Raw genomic sequence first — 24,933 nt, forward strand, 5'->3', positions numbered from 1 at the left:
CTCCCTCTTCCCCCCTTTCTTAGTTCTCTCTCTCTTTCTCTCCCGCTCTTATGCACTCAGGCACTATTTATAGAATGCAATGTCACTCACACAACAGTCAGATCGCTCCCTGCTCTGAACATGGCTCATACAACATTAACACTCTCCTCCTCAACTCTGCCAATCTGCCAATCCATGTGATGCTCTACCTGATGCTCATCTCAGCATCTGCTGCTTTATGGGATGCTCTATCAGCTATTCTACCTGACAAACTGCAACATTCTGAAAGCATGATTCTCTCTGCAACCCTATCTGATGTTGTACTTGATAGGATGCTCTATCTGACACTATCTACCTTGATGCTCTAGCCTACCTAATGTCCAATTTGTTTCATTGGATCTTCTGGTCTCATTGACTCCATTGGATCCTCTATCTGCTGGTCTAGCTGGTGCTTTATCAGATGTTCCATCTAATCTATCTGATATTTAACGATGTTGAATACACTGCATCAGATTTTCTAACCAATCTTGTTACACATAGACTCTAAAGGATGCTCTATCTGACATGCTTTCCTTACCTTCTGTCAGACATTGTATCTACCCTTTTGGGTGCTCTATCTAACCTATTGATATTCATCTGTCAAGATATCTCATTGACTCCATTGGGTCCTCTATCTGCAGCTCTATCAGGTGCTCCGATCTTCTATCTACTCTATTAGAGTTAGATGTTCAGTCTAATGGAATATGTTCTATGTTCCATCTATCTACCTTATGTCTGACAAGATTTTAAACACACTGAATCCATTTTCTATCTAATGAATCTTATGTTATACATGCACTCTATGGGATGCTCTATTGGCCACTCTATCTGACCTTTTTTCTACTCTATACCTTCTTGAGTTTTATTAAATGTTCAAATCACTGCATCTCCTTTTCTATCTCATATCTTATCTTTTATTGACGCTATTGAATCCTATATCTGCTGCTCTATCATCTTCTACTGGAAGTTATCTGATGTTCGACAGTAAATCCACTGTATCAGATTTTTTTTTAATCTAATGAATCTTGAATAAATACAGAATATGGAGATGTTTTTTTGCATATGACTTGCACTAAAACATAAATTAATTGGTATAATAGCTTGATTAATTGCCCTACACAAGTTGGGTTATGATAAAAAATAATGTTTGGCTAAAATAATTTGTCTTTCTAAGGTAGTGTGTGTTTCTTTAAGAAGGTGACTAGCTTTTGTCTGACTATAAATAGCTCAATAAAGATTACTATGGCAGAGGAACTCCCACAGGCGCCTTGACTTTAGGAACTATGCCCCTAAGCATCCCATAAAATCCCAGCCCTGAATTTAAAATACACAGATATGTTGTTAGATATGTGTTGCCAAAGAGCTACAACGAAGCATGCATGTTTTTACCCATTTTGGCCTTAGGGATTAAACTGTCGAGGCATTCACACTGATGTCAGATCAGGGGCCATGACTCTGTGTGTCAGTGTGAGTTGCTACTGTACGGAACTACTAATTTAGACACATAAAATGGAAATGAATGGAAATACGTAGAGGGAGAGATAGCGGGAAAGAAACATCTGGACGGGGATTAGAAGAACTGAAGGGGGTTAGCGAAAGTAGGGGTGGGGTGTGGGACAGAGAAATGGTAAAAGCTTAATGCACAGGGTCAAAGGAGGAGGTTGAATGGGAAGATGGGGGAGGAGAGAGCAGCCCTTACTTGAAAGAAGCCGGGAGGCATGGGTCCACCTGGCATGCCGTCGTTGGGCGGCATGTTGCCCATCACAGGACTGGGAGCTGCTGCCGCACTCTGAAACAGAGAAACATGCAAAGTCTGGTCAGAAAATAGCATAAATTCCAAACCAAATTCCACCTTTTAACCATTCAAACTATTTGTTTCAAGTTTGTATGTATTATAGTGCACATTAAATAATTCCAACTTTTCCAATAATAATTCCATAATACAACAACATACAAGTAGAATCTCTCGTCACATATGTGAGCAGTTCTTTATGTTGAAGCCTGGGCCTCCCACACCCTAGACAAAGCCAAACTCAACTGTGTCTTTCCCATGATGGTAAAGAAGGCGTAGACAGGGATGACACACGACCCAGTCCCCATCCTCCATCCTGTAATTAGATACCTCGCTCTCGTCTGAGTGGAGGAGGGTAAATCGCCTCAGTACTGCTGACCCTAAATAGCCCAGACACTCACCGCTGACCCCGAGAGGGTAGAGGGCACCATTCCATGCACCAACATACACAGGCACAGGTACACAATTATCTCTGTCTTTAGCTCTCACGTATATGTAGCTGCAAATCAAACCCTAAAGCCACATACAATCCATAACTCCAAATACTAAAATTCCTTTAGGGCTTCTAGCCCACCATCACCTAAGTTTGAGAAACCAAGAAATAGTTCCATTTTAAAATGTTTTCCTTGACTTCCGGTTCCATAAATGGATTTTTCAGAGAATAAAGGCCCATTCACACCAAGAATGATAAAGACAAATATAAAGATAAACATAATAAATGTCCACACCACTGGACAATTTCTGCTGCTATAGGTAAATGTTCAAGCTCTTTAAAGTTGGATGGGTTCTGATTGGCTTTCAATGTATTCACTGTTCATCATGTCGTTATTGTTAAGGCTGATTTATACTTTTGCGTCATACCTACGCAGTAAGCTGTGCATAGTATGCGCAATCTACGGCATAGTCTGACGTGCACCTCTCCAAAAATGTCATTTTAAATGTTACACCTTTCCAGTGGTGGCGCTAGGGTGGGACTATAGCTCAATCAGAAACTTGCTTAGCCCCGGCACAGCCCACACAAGCATTTACTAATGATATTCCTGTTTTTTGGTGTCACTTTCATTAACATGGAAAAATAAACATTAAAAACCAAAAGAAAAGAAAAATCTGTGAACAAAAAGCTGCTCTTAATTTTCACTGACGACTGCAGTGTTAATAATTTTAATTATAAGCCTATAATTTAATTGTATAAAATTAATAGACCTTTAAAAAAAAAACCTTTTAAGAAGCATGTTCTGAGTAAGCTAATAGCCTAAATTTTTTAATTATCCTCACAGCGCGTCATGTGGTGCGCCGCAATAATTTAATATAATTTAATAATAAAAGTAGCCTAATAAGAGAAGAAAGTAACTGGCCTACATTAATTGGAAATGCTAAATCCTCTAAATATTGCCAATTTTTTTATGCTTTTGACAATATCTCCAGCTATCGTCAACACATGATATGAAGCAACTCAGCATGGGGATGTTATCGTGGGTTATGTCCACTGTGTAGAAATAGTTGTATGAATTGTCGGCACTTTATCTACTGTAAAAAAATGGTTGGAATTTACCATGTTTTCCAACCAGTTAGCATTGAGAGTGACTGACACTTGATGGTCAGAAAAAAAATGATCAAACAGATTAAAAATAATGAAAAAAAAATCCCTTCTTTCTTTCTTTTCTATGTGCATTCGTAAATTATATTAATTTGTAAGTTTCATATTTGGCAGGTGGCACTAGAAGTAATATGACTAATAACAGTGCCATATGAGACGTTTTTAATCACAGAAAAAAAATAAAGGGATAGTTCACCCAAAAATGAAAATTATGTCATTAATAACTCACCCCTCATGTCGTTCCAAACCTGTAAGACCTCCATTTATCTTCGGAACACAGTTTAAGATATTTTAGATTTAGTCCGAGAGCTCTCAGTCCCTCCATTGAAGCTGTGTGTACGGTCTACTGTCCATGTCCAGAAAGGTGAGAAAAACATCATCAAAGTAGTCCATGTGACATCAGAGGGTCAGTTAGAATTTTTTGAAGCATCGAAAATACATTTTGGTCCAAAAATAGCAAAAACTACGACTTTATTCAGCATTGTCTTCTCTTCCGTGTCTGTTGTAAGACAGTTCAAAACAAAGCAGTTTGTCATATCCGGTTTGTGAATCATTCGATGTAACCAGATCTTTTTGAAACAGTTCACCAAATCGAACTGAATCGTTTTAAACGGTTCACGTCTCCAATACGCATTAATCCACAATTGACTAACTTTTTTAATGTGGCTGACACTCCCTCCGAGTTAAAACTGAACCGAGTCTGAGTCTTAAAACTGAGTCTATTGTTCGCTATCTGGCTCGGCACGGTGTTCATCTTCAGTTCTCTCTTCACAGCAGTTCAGTCAGTGTACTGTTTGAGTAAATGAATTACTCCGGGATATTGGTTTGTTTGAACTCAGAGGAAGTGTCAGCCACATTAAAAAAGTTAACAGCTTAAGTCATTTGTGGATTAATGCGTATTGGAGACGCTAACCGTTTAAAACGATTCAGTTCGATTTGATGTTTTTCTTACCTTTCTGGACATGGACAGTATACCGTACACACAGCTTCAATGGAGGGACTGAGAGCTCTCGGACTAAATCTAAAATATCTTAAACTGTGTTCCAAAGATAAACGGAGGTCTTACGGGTTTGGAACAACATGAGGGTAAGTTATTAATGACATAATTTCGCAAATAGGGCGAACTAACCCTTTAAAATATGCCTTTTTCAAAACTGCTGTATATAAAAAAAAAACACAAGGTGGCTGAATTTGCATGCTGTTTAGATAGCTGAACTCAACAACACTGGCCACTGGACCTTTAAAATAAAACAAAGCAAAGTCTAATCATTTATTATAAAACGTATCATTCATCACTTAGTTGTCGGCGACAAACAATGTTGTTCGGCCATATGGTACAAGTACTTGTGGAGATTGAAAGAATCATCTCTTTTTTAGTAGTTTTAAATAAATGATCTGTTCTTTGTTATTTATTTGCTGCCATCACAGCTGATGCTTTTCCGACAAGCTGCTTTTTCTTCGTCTTTTGCCATGGTACTGCGAATTACACTAGCAACATGGCCATGGACACTGCAGACTAGCGGTTTACATGTGTACTGCACGTCAATGCAGACAACGACACAGAAGTATAAATAAAAACCAACGCACTGCAAACGGCACAGAGGCTACGATGTATGTCTGATGCAGAAGTATAAATCAGCCTTTATAGTTGTGGTGTGGACTTTCAAATCCTCATAGAATTAGAAAGATTATTAAAACAGTTATCATTTTGTCTGGTTCTTTTTACACAAAAGGGTTATATAGCTTCAGTAAACTTGGAATGTAGAGCTTAAGATGTATGGACTACTTTTATGAAGATTCTTAAGAGCTTTGTTCACAATTTGCTTTTACTATATAACAAATAACAACATGAACAATTAACAATTTCTGCATTACGTTTCCTTGGAATAAAGTCACATAGGTCTGGAATTAAATGAAGTAAGTGATAGAATTTACATTTTTTAGATAAACTAAGACATCCCTTTAAGACATTGTCGCAAAAATGACAAAAATCACAAGCACCAGCAACAACCACCACAGAAACTCCACAGATTGCATATAATCTATATACAAGGATGCCCTTTTTTCGTAAACTAGGGAAGAAAAAGGGGCCGGAGGCTGGCGCTGGGCAGATAACAGGTGAGGTACTGCCAGGCGCCGTGTTTGCATGTAGTGGAGGGATTGGCGAGTGTGTTTGGTTAAGGAGAGGGAGGGGCTGAGTGACAGATTGGGCCGGTGAGATTTTGTTTACACAGTGCTTGGTGTAGGTTTAACCAGCACAATGACTCAAACAGCATATATGAACAAGTGAAAATGCAGAAGGAGGGAGGATGAATACTTTAATTAAAACTAAGAGATGAGCTAAAAGGAAATCACTGGCCAGAATGACCAGCAGCCCATCAGCAGGAATGGGAGTCGTTGGTAGCTTGCACACACACACACGAACACAGCGCGACTCCACTGCACTCAGGTAGAGCGGCAGAGGGCCCGATCGGCTTGTTGCCATGACAACTCAGACCTTGGCTCTCCCGCTCTCTGGTGCCCATTAAAACCCTCAGGCCGTCAATCACTCGCCCGGCCAGGGAGCGAAAGAGAGGGAGTGTGAGAGAAACTGAGAGAGGAGAATGAAGATAAAGTATAAAGGAGCCTGTGGCTTTTGATAGGCCTGGCTGTTTGCTACTGCTCCCCTTCGACCACATAAACCGACACATTCCAGTTCCTGTAAACCCTTCTCATACCATGCTTTGCATGTTTTGTCCTCTTCCTTTTAAAGCAGAAACATTATACATGCACAGATCTCTTTTTAAAGGTTTTGAGCACTAAGGCGCATTCATGTTTAATATCGATCAAGTAGGAAATTCGCACTAGGGGGTTTTCCAAATAGATTTGACCATGGGTTAAAGATGGTCACACAGACTTGATAACGGAATTTTTATTTTGCCCACAAAATTGTGCTAAAATTTCACTCATGTGACCACACCTACATTTAAATAAGAAAAAAGTAATCCTTTACTTTAATATAAATTTTAATGTAAATTTTAACAAAACGGTGACTTTTGTCATCAGATTACAGTTTTACAAACACATTAAATACATAAACACACACAAACAAATGCGCACACACAGATTTTTAAAGCATCCAACAGTGCCAACAGCATGTACATTGTTTTTTTGGAACATTATTGATTGCATAATAGAAGAAAGCAAGCAGATTATAGATTCAGCAATAAAATGTACCCAATTAATTATTCATAATCCATGAGTAATATTGGCGGCCTATACGTTCACCAAAAATCCACACACACACATAACACTGTACAAACCCACCGAAGTAATTAGCCACTGCTATTTTAATTATTAGTATCAATCGTGGGGCTCGGCTGGCCAGCAGACGGTGGGGAAAAGGCTTAATCTTGGCATCGATCTGGAGCAGGGATCCAGGCTGAGGAATGGATCTTACCTTATCTGTGCTCAGATGAGCAGGGTAACCCAGATCACAAGCCGACAAACGCAAACACATGTACTCTGGTAACAAGTCACTGGCAACTCAGCACATGCTAAACAAGAGACACAGTGGAATGGAAATTATAAATCTGACTTAACATAAATAATATTCACTAGCTATTAGATTGGTACCAACTATAACAAAATACCAGTTATGAATCAGAAGTACAAAACAAGGATTTGTAAAGAAAAATATCAGAGTTTTACGGTATAAACTTGGTTCTCGCGAGAGCTTATGCTACACCTGCATCCTATGATATCCACTGGAACCACAGCACTCTCTTGTGAATGCGCATATGACAACCATCCAGAGCCGTGTGGAGCACTTTTAATTATGCATAGATGCACCTTCTTGGACTTCAAAATCTCGACACCCATTCACTGCCATTATAAAGCTAGGAAAAGCCAGAACATTTTTTATATAACTCTTAATATAACTTAATATAATATTGTGTTCGTCTGAAACAAAGTCATACACCTAGGATGGCTTGAGGGTGAGTAAAACATGAGGCAATTTTCATTTTTGGGTGAACTAACCCTTTAATCTCAGTATATCAGTACATTGATTTGACTGAATAGCACTGATTTGATTTGACTGAAATTTTATTACTGTGACATTGCTAGTCAAAATGCATTTTTTTAAAGCATCCCCGAAATAAACTTCCAAGATACCAGCATTCTTCTAACTTACTGCATTTCAACACACTCACTGCCTCCTCCGCTCTTTCTCCCAACATCCACCATTTCCAATAACTCTGTCAGTGAAGTTGACTCCATAAAGATTAGCCAGTGAGGACTGGCAGCCATAATCAGCTGTGCTGGCTGACAGATGTGCCTTTTAATCAATGGGGCGCTGGGACGGCAATCTACACTGTGTAACATAGGGAAGCCACTATGACAAGGGGTCTCTCTCTCTCTGTCGCTCCCTTTCTTTCCCTCCCATGGCGTCAACAGCTGTTGTATCAATCAGGTGAATTAATTACCAGTAAACAAATCTGCTGAGGAAACCCCTCATGTACACCCCCACCCTGCAAACACACACTCTCATACATACACATACTGTATTCCCAGAACCCCCTAGCTTTCTCAATCTCAGTGGCCTACAATTATGCTTGGTCAAGGGCCTAATCATAAGCCATGTACAGAGACGAGCGTGTTAATGTGTGAGTGGACAGGTGGAGAGAAAGTTTCCCACCCAGAACACCTTCTGAAACATCGAAGCAGCAGTATAACTGTGAAACATGGAAAAACAGACAGATTAATAGCTACACCTGTTATTTACATTAGCCAATTATTATTACCAATACTAATTTACTTTACTTATTACTCAGCCAAAAACCTAATGTGGCCTTGAATACTTCATGTTTACTTATTTGAAGTTCATACTTAGATTGGAAAACACAAGTATGCAAAATTCTTGCAGAAGTATGCAAAATATTTCAAATTAGTTTTTTTAATATTAACAAAACGTTGATAATACAATAAAACCGAGTGCTAAAGTTGTACATTAGACATTTAGCATGTTGATGTAGGCATTTTGTAATTTACGTGCTCAAAACTAGCTTAACAGTTCCATAACAGTACTTAAACACTATAAAACATTAAACAGTGCAAACATTCACAAATAAACATTAATTATGATTAATACTGACAAAAACTTTCAACTTTAATTGATCTGCCTTGAACTCGGAAAGTCACGATGCATATACAAACACTCAGTTAGCAATGTTTAGTAAAAATTCTTCCCATTTTAAACACATCTAACACATTGCATCTAACACGAGTTCCCTCCAAAAATTTAAACAACACAAAACTGCAGTCAAAGAAGCCAACATGCCGAAATGTCGACTTGAGGTTAATGCACAGTTCTAAACATCCAGAGATAAGACTGAAAGAAGAACGGCTCATTCTAAGTGCAGACACGTTTAGAAACGTCTAAAAGTGAGGACTGATAAATGGTGTGGGGGGTTGGGTAAGACGTAGGAAGGTTTTAATGCCAGTGTTGCCATCCTATTTCTAATGTGAAACATGCAAGGCGGTCATATTACGATCCATACATTGCAAGAATGGTTGGCGGGAAGGGCGTTCCCATTGGGACCATTGATGTTGCCTGCTGAAAAGGGGAGTTTCCCATCTCTCCCTCCCTTTCTTTCTCTCTCTGCTTTCCTTTTTCTTCAAGTACACACTCTAAGTAGGAAGAAATCATTCCTCTTTGGTAAGAGTCTCTGGAGTTCCCGCTATGGGGTTAAGGAGCTTAATGTACTATAGTTAACATTCACGGAGTTTGAACGCTGGGAAACCGTAGGAAACCTAGTGGGCTGTGGGTACCCAAGAGGAGCTAGAGGAACAAGGAAAAAGAAAGGGCCTCGTTTCTGCCAGACAGGGGCTTGGAGAAGGGAAAACACGAACATTCCTTAGACAATGAAGAGTCAGTAGCGCTGGACCTTTGCGCTTGAGGCACCAACAAAAAAGAAACACAATGAAGGAGAAAAACTATGGTCAGGTTTAATTCCTAGATAAAAAAAAAATGATAAGAAGAAACTGAGAAGAAATAAGTTAAGTGGTGGCAAAGATAGTGTAGTTAACAAGAACAAAAAGTCTAGGCAAATAAAAAAGCAGACAACACATCAAGAGCCCAAACAAATTTCTCCATTCTTCAAGCTTCAGCCTGGTTAAAGTGGCTTTTGGTTCCCTCAGATGTCCAAATCCACAATCCCTTTATGCAGATTGTGAGTGAAACCACTGAAACTGAGTCAGCCAACTTGTAACCGGCTGTGGGCAACAGTGGTCAGCCCACCCAGTGGTCAAATCTGTCTTCCATCTGTCAATAGATGTGGTAGCATTAATGCTACCCTTTCTCCAAAACCATGCAAAAATGTCCTTTTAAGGAATCAAAAGCAACTATGATGTCTTTTCTCAATCACAGTTGCTGAAGAAGCAGCAGCATTCAGGAGCTCAAGAGCACGTTGCTTTTCTCCAAACAACAGCGTACAAACGTGAGCATGTCATGCTAACCTGCGCTAGCATCCCATTAATAAATAAAAAGCCTCACAGAATTAGCTCTCCCCAGCCTCATGCCCCAGGACAGGCTATGCTACTCTTCATCTTTTTTCCTTAGAGAATTTAAAAAAATTACAATAAAAGAGGTCTCATAGCTCAGGAAAACAAAGTTCACCCTCAATTTAAATGGATTCAATGAATGAACGGTACCGTACTTTTAGCACATGCAGCTTCTTTTCAACAAGATTCTCATTATACAGACAACATACATTCAATCATGTTATTATTATCTTGTCTATATTATAAACTAATGTGCATCTAAAGCTTGATCAACCCCATATCTGTAGATAACTTCCAACTGGAAAGCACTTTCTCTTCCACTCTACAGGCTCACTGCCGGCATCAAGTCTCCAACCGACCACAATGCACTGCAAATCCCACCACATCTTTGCAAAAAAGGAACACAGAAGCCATGACTCTGCACAAATCAAAACAGGAGTCCACAGTTTGATTTGATAGTGACCGTTTCTGTCAGAAGAACTACAATATTGCTTTTAAGATCTGATGAATTTACAATCCAGTCAGTCGGAGCTCATTTTAATTGCATTAGCCCTGTAGGAAGTATAGATGAAATGAAACTTTGTAGTGCTGGGGCGGTATACCGGTTCATACCGAATACAGCTGTTTATTGTTCTTATGATATGAATATTTTAAATACCGTAATACCGGTGTCGTTTAAATAATGTTTGCAATGCGTCTGAGAGAGGTTTCTTTTCACTGTTGGGAGGACATGGCTGTATGTGTTGCTAAGTGTGAAAGTACAGAAACTGAAGCTGTAGAACTAGTAGAACGTGATGACACAGAAGAACTTGTCCACCATACCCACTGACCGCCAAACATACCCACCGCCTGCTGCTATCAGCTCCCACGCCTCACAAATGAGCGCGAATTCAGCGCTAGATTTAGCAACCCTCAGACACTTTTAGTGTCTTTTTCCATAGAATATATACTGACAAACCTAGCGACTTTTTTGGATAAACCTTAGCGATGATTCAGTTGGAGGATGTCGCCAGTTCTGCCCCGTGAGTGCGAGGTCTGACTCGAGTGTGCAGTTCCGTGCGAGTTCTGTGCAGTGAGCGGCAGAGAAGCATCGCTCTCATCTGGCAGTACCGCAGTTGACTCGTCAATAAATGAGTACAAAACAGCATGTTGATTTTATCATCCTGGTTAAAATTAATGGGTCATGTTTCGTTACTATTTAGACTGGAATTTTTCTACAATATTCCCTCATCATGACAGTGTAAATAGTAGCCTATTTCCTCTCTCAACCAGTAGAAAATGTGATTTTCACCCGGTCATGCATGGGAATAAATAAATAAATACCACCATATACAGGGAAACCGGTATAATTTTGAAAATTAACGCGATATTAATTTTTGGTCATACCGCCCACCACTACAACTTCGCTTGTGCTTTAATGTGATTACAGTGACATTGGAAACCAAATATTTGGTGTCAAAGTGTTTCGGCAATGGAAGGTGAAAATGATCCCGATCTCAAACAGTAAGTGGGCACTCAGACCCTGGGGACACCAAGAGGACATGTGTCCGGCAAACTCCCAGCACATGGTGTCTGTCTCTCACTCTAATCTCAGTCTTGATATACCATTCTGTCTCTCTTACATTCTCTGTCTTTATGCTAATTCTACATGTGAACATGAGAAAACCACAAAGTCCCAGGGGGGAAAAATGGGGTTGTCTGATTCCACACCCTCCCTTCTCTCTTCTCTCTCTTCTCTCTCTTTCTGTCTCTCTCTCTCCCTCTCTCGCCTCCCCCTCCCACAATAGAGTCTGGGTGTCAGGCAGCTCACAGAAGCCGTTGTCATGGTGACAGGTCCTGTCTGTGTTCCGTCCCTCAGGCATCTCGGAACGAATGGAGAGAGAAGAAACCAATATACATGCATTGTCGAAATGAGTCTATGCGAATTGATTTGAAAAAGCGACAAGTGTGGCACACAAGAATAAGGTGGAGAAAAGAAGCATTTCCCTTCTTTGACCCACCATTGTTCATCTAATGGGACACCGAGAGGTCAGGGATGGCATGGACTGTCCCCAAATGACAGAAAGTCCTACTAGAGCCAGCTAACAGAGTAGGCATCTCACACCCCTATTCCTGGCACCCTACGCATTCCACTTGACCTTTCAGACACCTTCCACCAATCCACTCCAACCCAACTGCCCCAGCATCCTGCCCCATCTCAATACAGAACTGCATGCAGATCCCCTCTCCATTCACTCCATATCATGTAACATGCCTAAAACATTGTGCACCTGGTGCCGGCTAAAATAAGTTTTCCTGCAGGGACCATGTCAAGAAGGCCATTGGGTTCTCTGAAAAGATGTCAACAACTTAGAAAAAATTAAATAAAAGCAAGCAATGTTAATCTAAAATGCAAGACAAAGCAAATACTGGATATAACACCTTATCCTGCCGTTTGTTCTACATCTGTTTGCAAATTTTCACCAACTGTCCTTAGGACTTGGCTTCAAAAGGCTTGGCTCGAAACTTGCAGACTTTTTACTCCAAGCTACATGTTCCTGAAAATTAGATGTTAGCACTGGTTGAGCCACCTGGCTTCTTTTCCATAGCTCCAGAAGACCATGAAACCTCCAAGTTCAAGGGACTAAGGAGTCTGCACTGCTCTCCAAGTGCGGTTTAGCAACGCTTAGGTATAGGGGTAAACTTGTTATTTAAACTAAAAATCAGCATACAGACAAGTCATACATAAGAAGCCAGCCTCTCATGCTAAACAAAATCTAAGCATCTGGAGGCCTCTCCGTCATGTACTGAAGACATTGCCAATTGCAGAGAACTGCATCCATTGCTTAAAGTCTTGTTTCTTACTTATTACAGTTCTTGACTTCCCCCGTAGAGCCAACCAGCATGTTAATTGCAAGGCAAACAATCAGAGAGCCCACATTAACCTCCAGAAGTCTCCCATGAGTGGAAGTTAGTTAAGCCCTATTCAAAAACCTTAACGCCACTGGACAAGTACCAGTTTAAAGCTTATCCCATTGGAGGAGGGACCTCTTCCCTCTAAATTTGCACAGCAGGGGAGAATTAATGAAAGTTTCAGTGATATGAGTCACATCAAAGCAGGTTCGGCTTGAGACGAGCGCTGCCTCTTTGTTTGACCACTATTCTGTTAGTGATGGTTAGCAAACTGGATAGATTTGTCAGCAAAACAGTATGACTTCAATCATTACACAGGAACGGCCCTGTATTCATTTCCCAAGGTGTGCTTTGAGTGTTTGTAGCCAGCAATGCTATATAACTAACGTTTTGTGGAAGTTGAAACTTTCGAGACAAATTGGTAGGGTAGAAGAAGTTTAAATTGGTGTCAAGATTTGTTATTAAAAGGATCAGTTTGGGCCTTTATTAGTCCTTTTTAGACCCATAGTAATACTTGTTTTAAAAAACACTAGTTTAAGTGTTGCCACAACAACGTGCACTGAATAATTAGGTTATTTTTGAGTTGAACACCTGAACATATGCATTTCTTAGCGGTAAAACACAAAGAGATTTTTGTGTTCGAAAACAGTTGGATAGGCTTAAAAAAAAAAGGATAGTTCAACCATAGTTTTAAATTCTTTCATCAATTACTCACTCTTATGACGTTCCAACCCCCTAAGACCTTCATTCATCTTACGAACACAAAGAAAGATATTTTTGATGAAGTCCAAGAGCTTTCTGACCCTGCATAGACAGCAACTCAACTACCATGTCTAGAACAGAAGTAAGGACTAACAACAATGGTTGGCATCTGATGTGTGTGACAAAACCAGCCAATTTCTGCTAAACTTGGGTGATTTATTCTCATATTTACTAATATCACAAGAAATTGTTGGTTTTAACCTTTGTAAAAGCTTTACAAAACTACCTAGAATTAAGCAAGATCCAATGATTCTTCTTGTTGGTACTCTGGGAATGCACAGCCACAGAAGCAATATGCCCAGACAGATGGAAACAAATTAGTAACAAAAAAAGTATTAGCATCCCTTGCTTGCTCACCCACAGTCCACTGTCACCCCCCACCATTACCATCCTCATCTGGCACAGATCTGGGTTTAGTCTCGCACAGCCTCCTAGACCAACTATGATCCCTTCCACACTCTTCGGACCCCTTGTTCCCCCTACCCCTCAGCCTCACAGCCTCATAAGCTTGCAGAAAAGTGCAAAAAAAAATCCTTTGGTAGGTCGGCCAGATTAAACTGCCACTGTAATCCGCTTGGCTTTCACCTCCTTGTCCTCAACCAAGAGATGAAAAGAGAGAGAGAGAAAGAGAGGGAGAGACAGCAGAGAAGAAAAGGACTGCAAGGTAAAAAAAATAAAAAATAAATAACATGGGCAAAGACAGCATTAGGAAAAACAAAGACTACAAGTAAAGCAAAAAGTGAGGTAAATGGGCATTTGAAAAAAGACACTGGGACTAATGGGAAAATGGATGGAAGGGAATAAGGAAAAACAAGCAAAAACATAAAATGGGTTGTGCAATATTATAAAAAAAAATGTAACTTCGATGATAAAAATCTATCCACGATCTGCTTTTGAAGAAATATCGTAGTATCGTGCTAGTGCATCAGTTGCAGTTCTGGCATCTCGGTATCAATATACTGTACAATGCCAATTACATTCAAATCAGTGTTAACTCACCGGTAGAGTTACTCTCACAGGACACTGCACTTATTCTCAATCACAAAAGTACATTATCTGCATGTGCTTTAAAGCCTTTCTGGTAAACAGTGCTGAGCAAAAAAAAATTATTTTCGATTAATTTCTTTAAATGACGTTGATACGACATTGTTTCTCAAAAGCCGCGAATCGAACTTTTTCAGTATTTATTTCAGCAAACATTTAAAAAGATCTGATTAATGTGAATCTTTTCATTAGTCTTCTCTACTAGATGTCACCCTCTTATTTATCTTGCGCAATGTTACAACAGAAAGCCTGTTACTAATTCAGTGCTATTAATGGAAGAAATACTGTTGACAAGAACCAAGAACAAAGCAATATGCGCAATTTGCAATGCTCAGGTAAAATTCTATAGCAATACTAAAAATCTGCGGAAGCATCTGACATCATGCATAAAGGCGCCATAATTTCCACATTGAATGAATGGCGGATGGTGCAACACAGTTTTGTTTACACAAGCGCGGACAATACTCACGGTTGTGCAGCACTTTGTTTGCCAAAAAATAAATAAAAAATTCATTTAATTAGGATAAATTAAATTGTATTATGCCTTCATCTGATTACCAGAAAAATTAAGAACATTTTATATGGCCCTATTATTGTTTAAAAAGGACCCTATACAAACAAAAAGAAAATGTTTAAAATACAAGCCTGTGGCTCTTAATTTATTTTTATAAATTCATCATTTTTGAAAACTGATGTGTACTGTAAATTTTTTAGAAATATCAATAACATTTGTATAAAAAATATATTGAATGAGTATACAAAAAAAAAAATTTGAGAATCGAACCAAGAATCAAATGGAATAGCTTGTGAATCTAAATCTAATCAAATCGGGACATGTGAATCTATACACAGCCCTACTGGTTACATGTTTCATTCACTTTTTCTGAGCTTTGCATACACCTGAGGCATGTGTATTGCGTTATTTCCCTGTCAAATGTCGAGAGTGCATTATTGTAGCGCGAAAGTACATTAATATAATGCGCGAGCCTGCACTTAAAACGTGTTCCGTGCAATCGCGATTCTCTCCTCTTCACTTAAAGTAAGTGTGTATGTGCTCAGACTGTGTCTCGTGCGTTCACGCATTGGCCAAGTACGCTTCTCTTTGATTTCTTTCTCTTTGCTCTTGGCATAAACGCTGTCAAAACGGCAACAACCAATCAGAAATAGGCTTCAACGACTGACTAATGAAAATGCGACATCGTACATGGAATCTTATTGTTTGATATTGAACCGCACGTGGAACACATGGAATAAGTTCACTGAAGTTCAATCAAGATGAGCCGAGATGGATCCGCCAAATCGACGATCTCCGGTAACCAGTTTTATTTATTTTGATGTTAAATATGTCAACTGTATCCTCTTGATTGAACTTCAGTGTACTTATTCCATGTGTTCCATGTGTGGTTCAATATCAACCAATAAGATTCCATGTATGATGTCGCGTTTTCATTGGTCAGTCGTTGAAGCCTATTTCTGATTGGTTGTTGCCGTTTTGACAGCATTTATGCCAAGAGAAAGAAATCGAAGAGAACAGTACTTGGCCATGCTCGAATGCACGGGACACAGTCTAAGCACATACACGCTTACTTTAGGCGAAGAGGAGAGATTCGCAATTGCACTGAACACGTTTTAAGTGCAGGCATACTCTCTGAGTGAGCCCAGAGAAAATTCTTACAAGAGCAATGTATCTGAGAGCACGCGCCCAGTTCCCACGCGCGAGCAGAGAGATTCGCGCTCCACACATTATATTCCGCGTGCGAGCAGAGAGATTCGCGCTCGCGCATTATATTATTGTACTTTCGCACTACAATAATGCGCTCTCGACATTTGACAGGGAAATAACGCATACATGCGCACTAAAAAGCCTGTCAAACAGTGGCTGACTACTGTCAAAACACAAAAGATTTACATAGAGACTGTTTACATAGAGTTGGTTATGTCCAAAATGAAAGTAAACAGTTGAGAGAAAAATGGATGTGCCTGTATATTAGATGTGTGCAGCCCTTAAAGGGACAGTACTAAACATGCAGCTGACAGTCATTAAAGGGATAATTCACCTTAAAATTTTATTTCTGTCATCATTTACTCACATTTACCCAGACATGGATAAAACCTGTACCTAATACAATTCACCCAAACTTGTATAATTTTTTTTCTTGTGCTGAACACAAATGAAAATATTTTGAAGAATGTGGGTTACCAAAAAGTTGCTTATCCACATTGAATTTGATAGTAGGAAAAAATACTATGGAAGTCACTCTGGACCAGCAACTGTTTGGTTTTCCACGTTCTTCAAAACAGCATTTATGTTCAGAAGAAGAAATAATCTAAGTTTTAAAACCACTTTTGAGTGAGTCAATGATGGTATAAAAATAAAACACTATGACAGAATTGACTATTTTTATTTTTGGGTAACTATTCCTTTAACGATGATAAAACAACAAAATGCAAAGAGAAAAATCACTCTATTCTTGACTGAAGATCTTTAAAACAGCTGTATTAGGAAGCAGTATATATAGTGTTTTATTTTTATATTCATTCAATTTCTTGAATGCTCCTGCTAAATACACCTATTGTACCTGAAAATAAAGCACTGTTTGTTTTATTTGTGTATTATGTGTAGTTGTAATGTGTATCTTTCATTTTTTTAATAACAAAGATAAAATAATGACAAAGACTTTTATCTTCGCCCACTTTGGCCTAAATATCTGCCTTTTTTATTTTATTTTGTTACCTTGAAATAATATTATAATAATATATCTTTATAATAGGCAAATTAGTTTGGCTGTAATGCTCAGGCAACTTGCAAAATAGTAAAACCAACATGACAAATAATCGTGATAAAATCGAGAATTGTGACGTTAAAAAAATAAATGTGATATTTTTTCCTTATCGCCTACCCCTACTTAAAAATAGTTTTTAAAAGGAAGGAAGGAACGTATAGCATCGCTACAGCCTTCCAGAGGCGCAGCACCTCAACTGACCACAACTATCAACCAAGGGGCTATAAACCACTCAAACACACAGTAAAGATCTCATGGATGAAGACCAGCATGGGTGTTTGGAAGTGTGTTTAAGTGTGACTGGAAAAATAGAGTGTGGAGAAACCGTGCTCACAGTCAGGTACACGCACACACACACAAAAAGTCTTGGAGAACCCTGCAGGAAGTGGGAGGACATCCAGCGAGAAAGGGCGGTGATATACGACTGGAGCACTTCAAACAGTGAGAGTAGTGATGGACAACTCCTAAGACCAATAAAACCCAGCAGGGATGTAGGGTGCGAGGGAGCGGGCCAAAGGGAAGAAGAAGCAACTATCTTTGAGACAAAACAGGAGGGGGTAAGAACAAGGGTAGTAGATTGAAGAACCACTTCCTAAAGATGTTAACAGCCTTTCCATTTCCAAAGAAAACATATCAAACACTGGTGTAGCTCAGTTTTAGATGTGTAACCTTGATCCGAATTGGCTGGGTCATTTGGGGGTCCTGCGATCTACTGTACAATGCAACCTGCACTCACCATCTCCAGAAACGGTTTAACGGTCTAACTCCACAATTCAGTGTTTTACAGTTCACAGTCTTTGTAATATATTTTAGCAATACATTTCTAACATGTATAATGTGTTTAGACATTTTTTTTTTAAATTGCCTTTACAGGGACTTTAAGCACAGTCATCTAACTTCCACAACTATGAACAGCACTTTTTTTAATCCATAAAGTGCTTTCCTACTTAGGTTATCTGCTAGCATTCATCGAACAAAAAATACTTATTGAGATTGTCCTCCGCAAAGCAAATGTTTTTAATTAGTAAACTTTAGTCAAACTAAGTATTTTCATTCAGGGGATTTCAACCTTTTTTGATGCCAAGGACTGACAAAGGAACCCAGAAAGACATCAACTTTATATTTTCAGGTATAAAGACCCTTTAAATGACAATATAAAGCCAACGTGATGTATGCAAGTTAAATAATTACCTTTAATACTATCATTGAACCAAATCAAATGAAGAAATTCAGTAAGGTAAATGTAAAAGAGGCCATGTGACAACAAAACCTGAGTTTGAAAACCCAAATGGTCTTTTGTCTTGCCTTTTCGTTCTGAGATCCCAACTAAAAAGAAAATGGAGAGCTAAAACATATTATTACGAAAAACCAGCAGAGTAGCATGCATCCTTCATAAATGATGAATGTGAATGCCTCATAATCTTGGCTACTTTATGTCCATAATCCTTTCGGCTAGGTGTGTTAACCTTTTCCCTCTGATGAAGCCCATTACAGAGAATAATCGCACACCAAATGAAGACAAATGATGTGACCGCACTGTGCATGGAGTAGGAAATCCCTGATCACTGAGGCTCCCATTCAACAGCATTGATTAGCTTCCCAACCGAAGTAGCCAGCCAGAGGAACTAAACACTCCGAATCGATGCTACTTAGCAGATTACTGACCAATCTCTGCCTCTCCCTTTGACAATAAAGCAAAAATCAAATTCGAAGGAAGCAGACAGACAAACATACAGCTATAACATGCTGGAAACTGTATTATGTTAATCCGGACCTTGTTTTCAATTCAAAACATTGATTGCATCGCAACAACAAGCGAACGAACTGAAGCTGTTAATACCACAGCTCATCCGAAACAACTAGGTAGAGCGTCTGTGTGTTGGGGGTGGACAGGGGGAGGGTGATTTAATACCCTCCAACGGTCCCAAAGCACTGTAGTATTTTGCATGCATTGCACAAGGTTACCATGGTGACAAGACCCGATTCTAGGCCCTGACCCACGAGGCACATCCAGTCAGTACTATTGTGCTAATCGAAGCCATCAAAAATGGCGCTGACTACTGTCTATGTGAAAACACAATGTTCTTCATATCGTGTGATTTAATTTGGTTTTAAGTGTGCTTGCATCAAAACGGAGACCGAAATGATTGTTTTTTCTCAGGTTTTGAGGTCTAAATGTAAAAACACATTTTTTATTTTTTAGTATTTTTATCTAATTAAAGCACTGTTGTTTTATAAAGCATAAGTGTAAGACTATACATGTAAAGAAACTCAAGTGTTCAGGACGGACTCAATTTTATTTCAAACGCGAAGAATGGTAAAACAAATTTCCAATATGAGGTAAATATTTGTTACTTTTGTACACATATCTGTAATTGTATACATTTCCGCCGACGGTATGCAATGTTGAAACTGTTAAAGTGTGCGAGCGCTAGTGTGTGTTTGTGCATGAACCTGTGATGAAGGGGACCGGTGGAGAGAAAGAGAGAGATTTTGGTTCAGCTGAACCTCATTAATTCAGAAATGGAAATCATTTCTGCATGGAGCACAGGAGAGACGAGAGACGGAACGAGAGAAAGCAATAGAGAAGGAAAGTCTGAGAGAACAAACAGGAGAGAGAGCGGAGGGACATTCGGCGAAAGTCGATATTTCTCTCTTTTCCTCTTATCAAGAGTGTCAACCCTCACAGTTTGCCGAAAATGTCTGATATTAGAGCTTATTTTTGTTTGCGGCGTGTTTTTTTCCAATTAATATTAGTAGCGGGTGGTGTGACCAAAATCTTCAATCATGGTGTGAGGCATTATATATCAAACTTAACATCACGATATAGTTCTTTTCTCCAGATATTCAACCCTGAAATGTTTCACACGTCATATAGCCTAACTACTAAAAATCCCGATAATTATTTTAACTTTTATCTATCAATTCTAGAAAATATTTGTAAGGTAAAAATTAGACATTGTTTTTGTGATAACACAAGGGTGGGTCATTATGATATATTAGATCTGTATTGCACATCACAGCATGTTATTAAAACCATTATAACGTCATAAACCGTGAACAGCAACAGATGTCAAAACTATTAATTTGTAACACAACCAGGCCAAGAAATAATTATAAACCAGAGTCATTTCAGTCAACCATAATAATGTCCCAGCCAAATAATTACATTTGTGAAGTTAAAGCCACAACAGGAAACATAATATTAATATCAGAATTACATTAATGTTTTGACGCCGAGCCTAGCGTATATCGTAGTTGAAAAATCAGATTTGGCAGTCACAGGCTCAAATTAATTAGTGCAATTAAACACAATTTGCTGCAGTGTCAAACTCTTTATTTTGGGTGGGCATTTGTGACACGTTGGGACGCTTATTACCGACAAACATTTACTTTGCAGCATGCACTAATAACCTTTCGAGATAAATCAGCGAACAAGAGACAAGGAGTTGAAAATGTGCCACGCAACAGGAAGATGAATAAAGGGTAAAGCAGACAGAAGCTGTAGGTTAGAAATGAACTATGCCAACACAAGCTCCACAGGTTGAGAAATATACAAAAGGTGCATTGTAATGCATTTATGGTTTGATTTTCAGTCACAGCAAGGCCCCCAGAATATGCTTAATTTATTATAAAATAATGCACTGTGTAATAAAATTTATTATAACAATTTATAAAATATACTGATCATACCCATCAGTTTTATCAACTTTCTTAGTAGGTAAAATTATTGGTACTAAAAACCATGTCAAATACATCAACAAATATGCAACTTTTTGAATGAGGAGCATGTGAATTCTTGGAAAACTGAAAAATAAAAAAAATACAAACACTTTAAACTCTGAGAATATTTTTTAGAATAATAAATAATATAAAAATAAAATAAATACCACTAACACTAAACAATATCATCACACTTTTAAATACATACATCTAATATTATAAATAAATAAACATTATGAAAATATTTTATAATGTAGAATTATTTAGAATGTTTTTTTATTTATTTATTTTCTACAAAAAATACATTAAATGTTTTTTTATTATAAATATGTTATTACAAACAACTGAAAACCCTTCATTTCAAAATAACCAATAACCAGCATGCTCATGAATAAAAAAGAAAATGAACATGCTAATAAACAGATAAGTGAAAGCCACCTTCCCCAGCAGTTGATCTGTCCTGAGTCTTTTAATGACTTTCTCGCCCGGCTCTTGTTAATATGGGGCAGCCTCTAATCTGCCTGTGCATCCCTTGGATTACAAACCCTTCAACAACACCACTATCACAGCCTCCACAGCCCCCCAAAATCAGGTCAACTGCCCCTCCCCCGGCCTCTTCATCACCCTCCTCTTCCTCAGTGGCTTGCTTCATGCAAAACATGACAACATGTCTGTGCAAGCTGTCGGACGTTATTTCCGTTTCATTACAAATGTTAATATAGCATCGACTGATCATTTACAGTTATATTATATATTACGGTTATAATTTGGTTGCTAATTGCATATCCAGACATGCTAAATAGCGAATGAATTTCAGGTAACTAAAATCAGAATGGATTTTTCACACTATGATATTAACAGAACAAATGATTATCTATGACTACAAACCAGACTGATGGAAAGCCAAGGCACCTGCACATTTGGTAAACAACGCAAGGTCAGATTTTCAGGGCAAGGTGTGATTTAACATTTCAGACGTCAGCGGCTTGAGATTTCTGATTGGCAGCCGAAGAGCCTGTGACCTTTGTTTGACCCTTCAGCCTTTATAAACTGCAGCAGTTATTGAACACTCGATCTTGTGCGGGAAGTCTGAGGTACGAGACCAAAAGAGAAAAGAGTGAGAGGATGAGAGACACACAAGAAAAAATGAAGATCAGATGTAAGAGATGAAGGAGAACAAATGCCAGTGGGCAAAATATCGGGCAAATACGGCATAAACATCTTCATAAAAGCCATCTACACTGAAGAAACTAAAATCGATGTCAGCTTTCCCTTTGATACGTGTTTATGGCATGACTATAGAACAATGTGGCAATAAGCGTAATGCATGAGATTACCAACCAAGCAATTAAATCTGAATGTAGGTAAAGATAAAGAAGCCAAATTGAGTGTTAAAAAAATGGAGACAACAATGCACATAAGCACAGAGGAGAGCGTCATAAATCAACAATGCAGCTGTGGGAAACACACACACACACACAAGGGTTTGAGCACACCTGATCAGCTCAGAAACAGACAGTGTTGGGGAGTAACTAGTTACATGTAACAGCGTTACGTAATTTAATTACAAAATAAATGTAACAGTAATCAGTTACAGTTACTAAGAAAAAATGAGTAATTAAATTACAGTTACTTATGAAAATTGTAACGATTACAAAGAGGATTACATTTGAATATTTACACACATCCACATACAGCTTATTTCTTTCCCAAATTGCACTAAGACATATGGCCCATAATCTCCGAGACGCGGAAAACACATTCGTAGAATCCAGTCATAAAAATGGAATTCAGCCTATAATGACGCAATATGCCACATTTTGGACGAATAAATCAAAAGTAGGTCAGTACACTTGAATCAAAACCCGATATGGACTGATGTCTGTGAATATTAAGCCGCAAAAAGACTGAATATGAATCCTGCACGTTCTGCGTGTCTGTGGAAATCAGGCGCTGACTGGACATCGGGAGAACCGGGACTATTCCCGGTGGCCTGGCAGACGATTTGGCCTTCTACTTTAACATTGTTATTGTATAATTGCAGGCCGAATATAGCCTACTAAAGCGATTATTTCCGAATCTGCCATTCGATAATTAAATCTCTAATAAATCATGAATCGGTTAGTCGTGACTGGCAATGGATGGGCTCGCGCGCTCTCCGCGCCTCCGCCGAACGGTTTGGATTAGACTCCGAGTAATCAATGCGAGAGATAGAGACCCGAGTGAACTGTGTAAGCGCACAGCTGGAGCAGAGAAGCGACACTTCTGTTCAGGGTTTCAGGTGCAGGTCAGTTTCATCTGTAAATATGCTAATGTAGTTTTGTCTTAGTCAAGCAGCAGCAGCACATTGCTCGCAATCACTCAAAATACTGTATAAACGACGTCATTATTATCTATTGTAATGTTACAGTAGTAAGTTAGCAGACAAATCATCATATTTTATCATAGGTTTAGGGGGAGCTAGTGGATACAAAAACTAAATTAACTAAAATTAATGTAGCCTATGGTATGGCACTAACCGTGGTTTAACTATGGAATTTGTACTAAAAATAAATACAAGTGGTAATTCATTTGCCAAAAAACAAAATTGCACTTACAAAACATGGTAAAAGTCAAATAAAAATCTTCAGTATTAAAGTCATGAGAGAGATGGATGGATAATGGAAGTGAAGGTGCAGTTCAGGAGAGAACTCAAATCTTTTTTCAGGTCCAAAAAGAAAAATAGGGTTGTCCATGTTTCAGAATGGGTTGTGGGTTTATGAGTGTGAGATTTCCCAGCCTATTTTTTTTCCCCAGTCCGCCCCTCATGGAAATTAATCTCTAGAACAGTCACTTCATAAGCATTTTTTACTTATTTTGAGAAACTATCATCATATCATATACAAAGAGACAACAGTGTTTCAAAAAGACACCAATGTTTCAGGAGTTTAGTACACAAAATAGGACAAATGCTTATTAGATAACCGTATTTGAGTTGATGTATATGCTTTTATTTTTTTATTAACTATTTTTCCCCAAACCATTGTTAGATGCAGTTAGATGCCTGTAGTTATGCAAAGATTTGGTTTCAAAAACAGTATCTATAAACTATTTCTTTTGATTTTAAATCTGCTTTGAACTTCAGATCAATCTCTAAGTAAAAGGCAGTAATAAAGTCTGATTGTGTGGTGGATGTGTTCAAATTTGATCATCTTAATTCAGGTGATGAAGGATGGTGAAAGTCTGACAGTATTGAGCTCTACTTTAAGGTTAAACCTGCATGGTGTAAAATGGTTGAAGATGATTAACAGTTGCAAATTAACATTCATTATAAATTTATAAAAGTAATCAAAATGTACTCAAAAGTAATTAGTTACATTACTTTATTAAAGTAATTAAAAAAGTTACACTACTATTACATTTTAAATAGGGTAACTTGTAATCTGTAACCTATTACATTTCCAAAGTAACCTTCCCAACACTGGAAACAGATGCATCTTTAGCTCTGTTAAAAGATGATAAGAATTCAGAGCAAGCAGACACACAAAAAAAACTGTACTAAATGATTAGTATATTGATACACTATGGTATTAGTACCATAAGTTTAGCTCCGCTATATTTTCACTTGCCGAACACTCTCTGACTGAGCGCTTCAGAGTTTCACTCTCTGTTAACTGATCAGTGATATTTTTCAATACATCTGAATGGATGTGCAGTGCACCTGTATTTGACGTACAGTAAACTCTAGTGTGAAGACGCATGACATGCCCTCACTTTGTCTCACACACACACACACAGAG

At 38.5% G+C, this 24,933-nt stretch overlaps 1 protein-coding gene across 2 annotated transcripts in view; it reads right to left on the minus strand.

The window, feature by feature from the left end:
- The window catches only part of ssbp4 (single stranded DNA binding protein 4), a 65,360-nt gene that overhangs the window by 11,569 nt on the left and 28,858 nt on the right, over positions 1-24,933 (minus strand). The window contains exons 1-2 of one of the 2 annotated variants that reach the window (XM_059569551.1): positions 1,973-2,004; positions 1,718-1,807 (exon numbers count right to left, since the gene is read on the minus strand). In XM_059569551.1, coding sequence (XP_059425534.1) covers positions 1,718-1,780 — 63 coding nt within the window. In that variant the 5' untranslated portion in view covers positions 1,781-1,807; positions 1,973-2,004. Of the gene's footprint in view, positions 1-1,717; positions 1,808-1,972; positions 2,005-24,933 lie in introns of those variants that run through there. The other variant, XM_059569550.1, reaches the window with a different exon arrangement.

Source organism: Carassius carassius, chromosome 16, assembly GCF_963082965.1.
Source record: "Carassius carassius chromosome 16, fCarCar2.1, whole genome shotgun sequence".
Classification (NCBI taxonomy): Eukaryota; Metazoa; Chordata; class Actinopteri; order Cypriniformes; family Cyprinidae; genus Carassius; species Carassius carassius.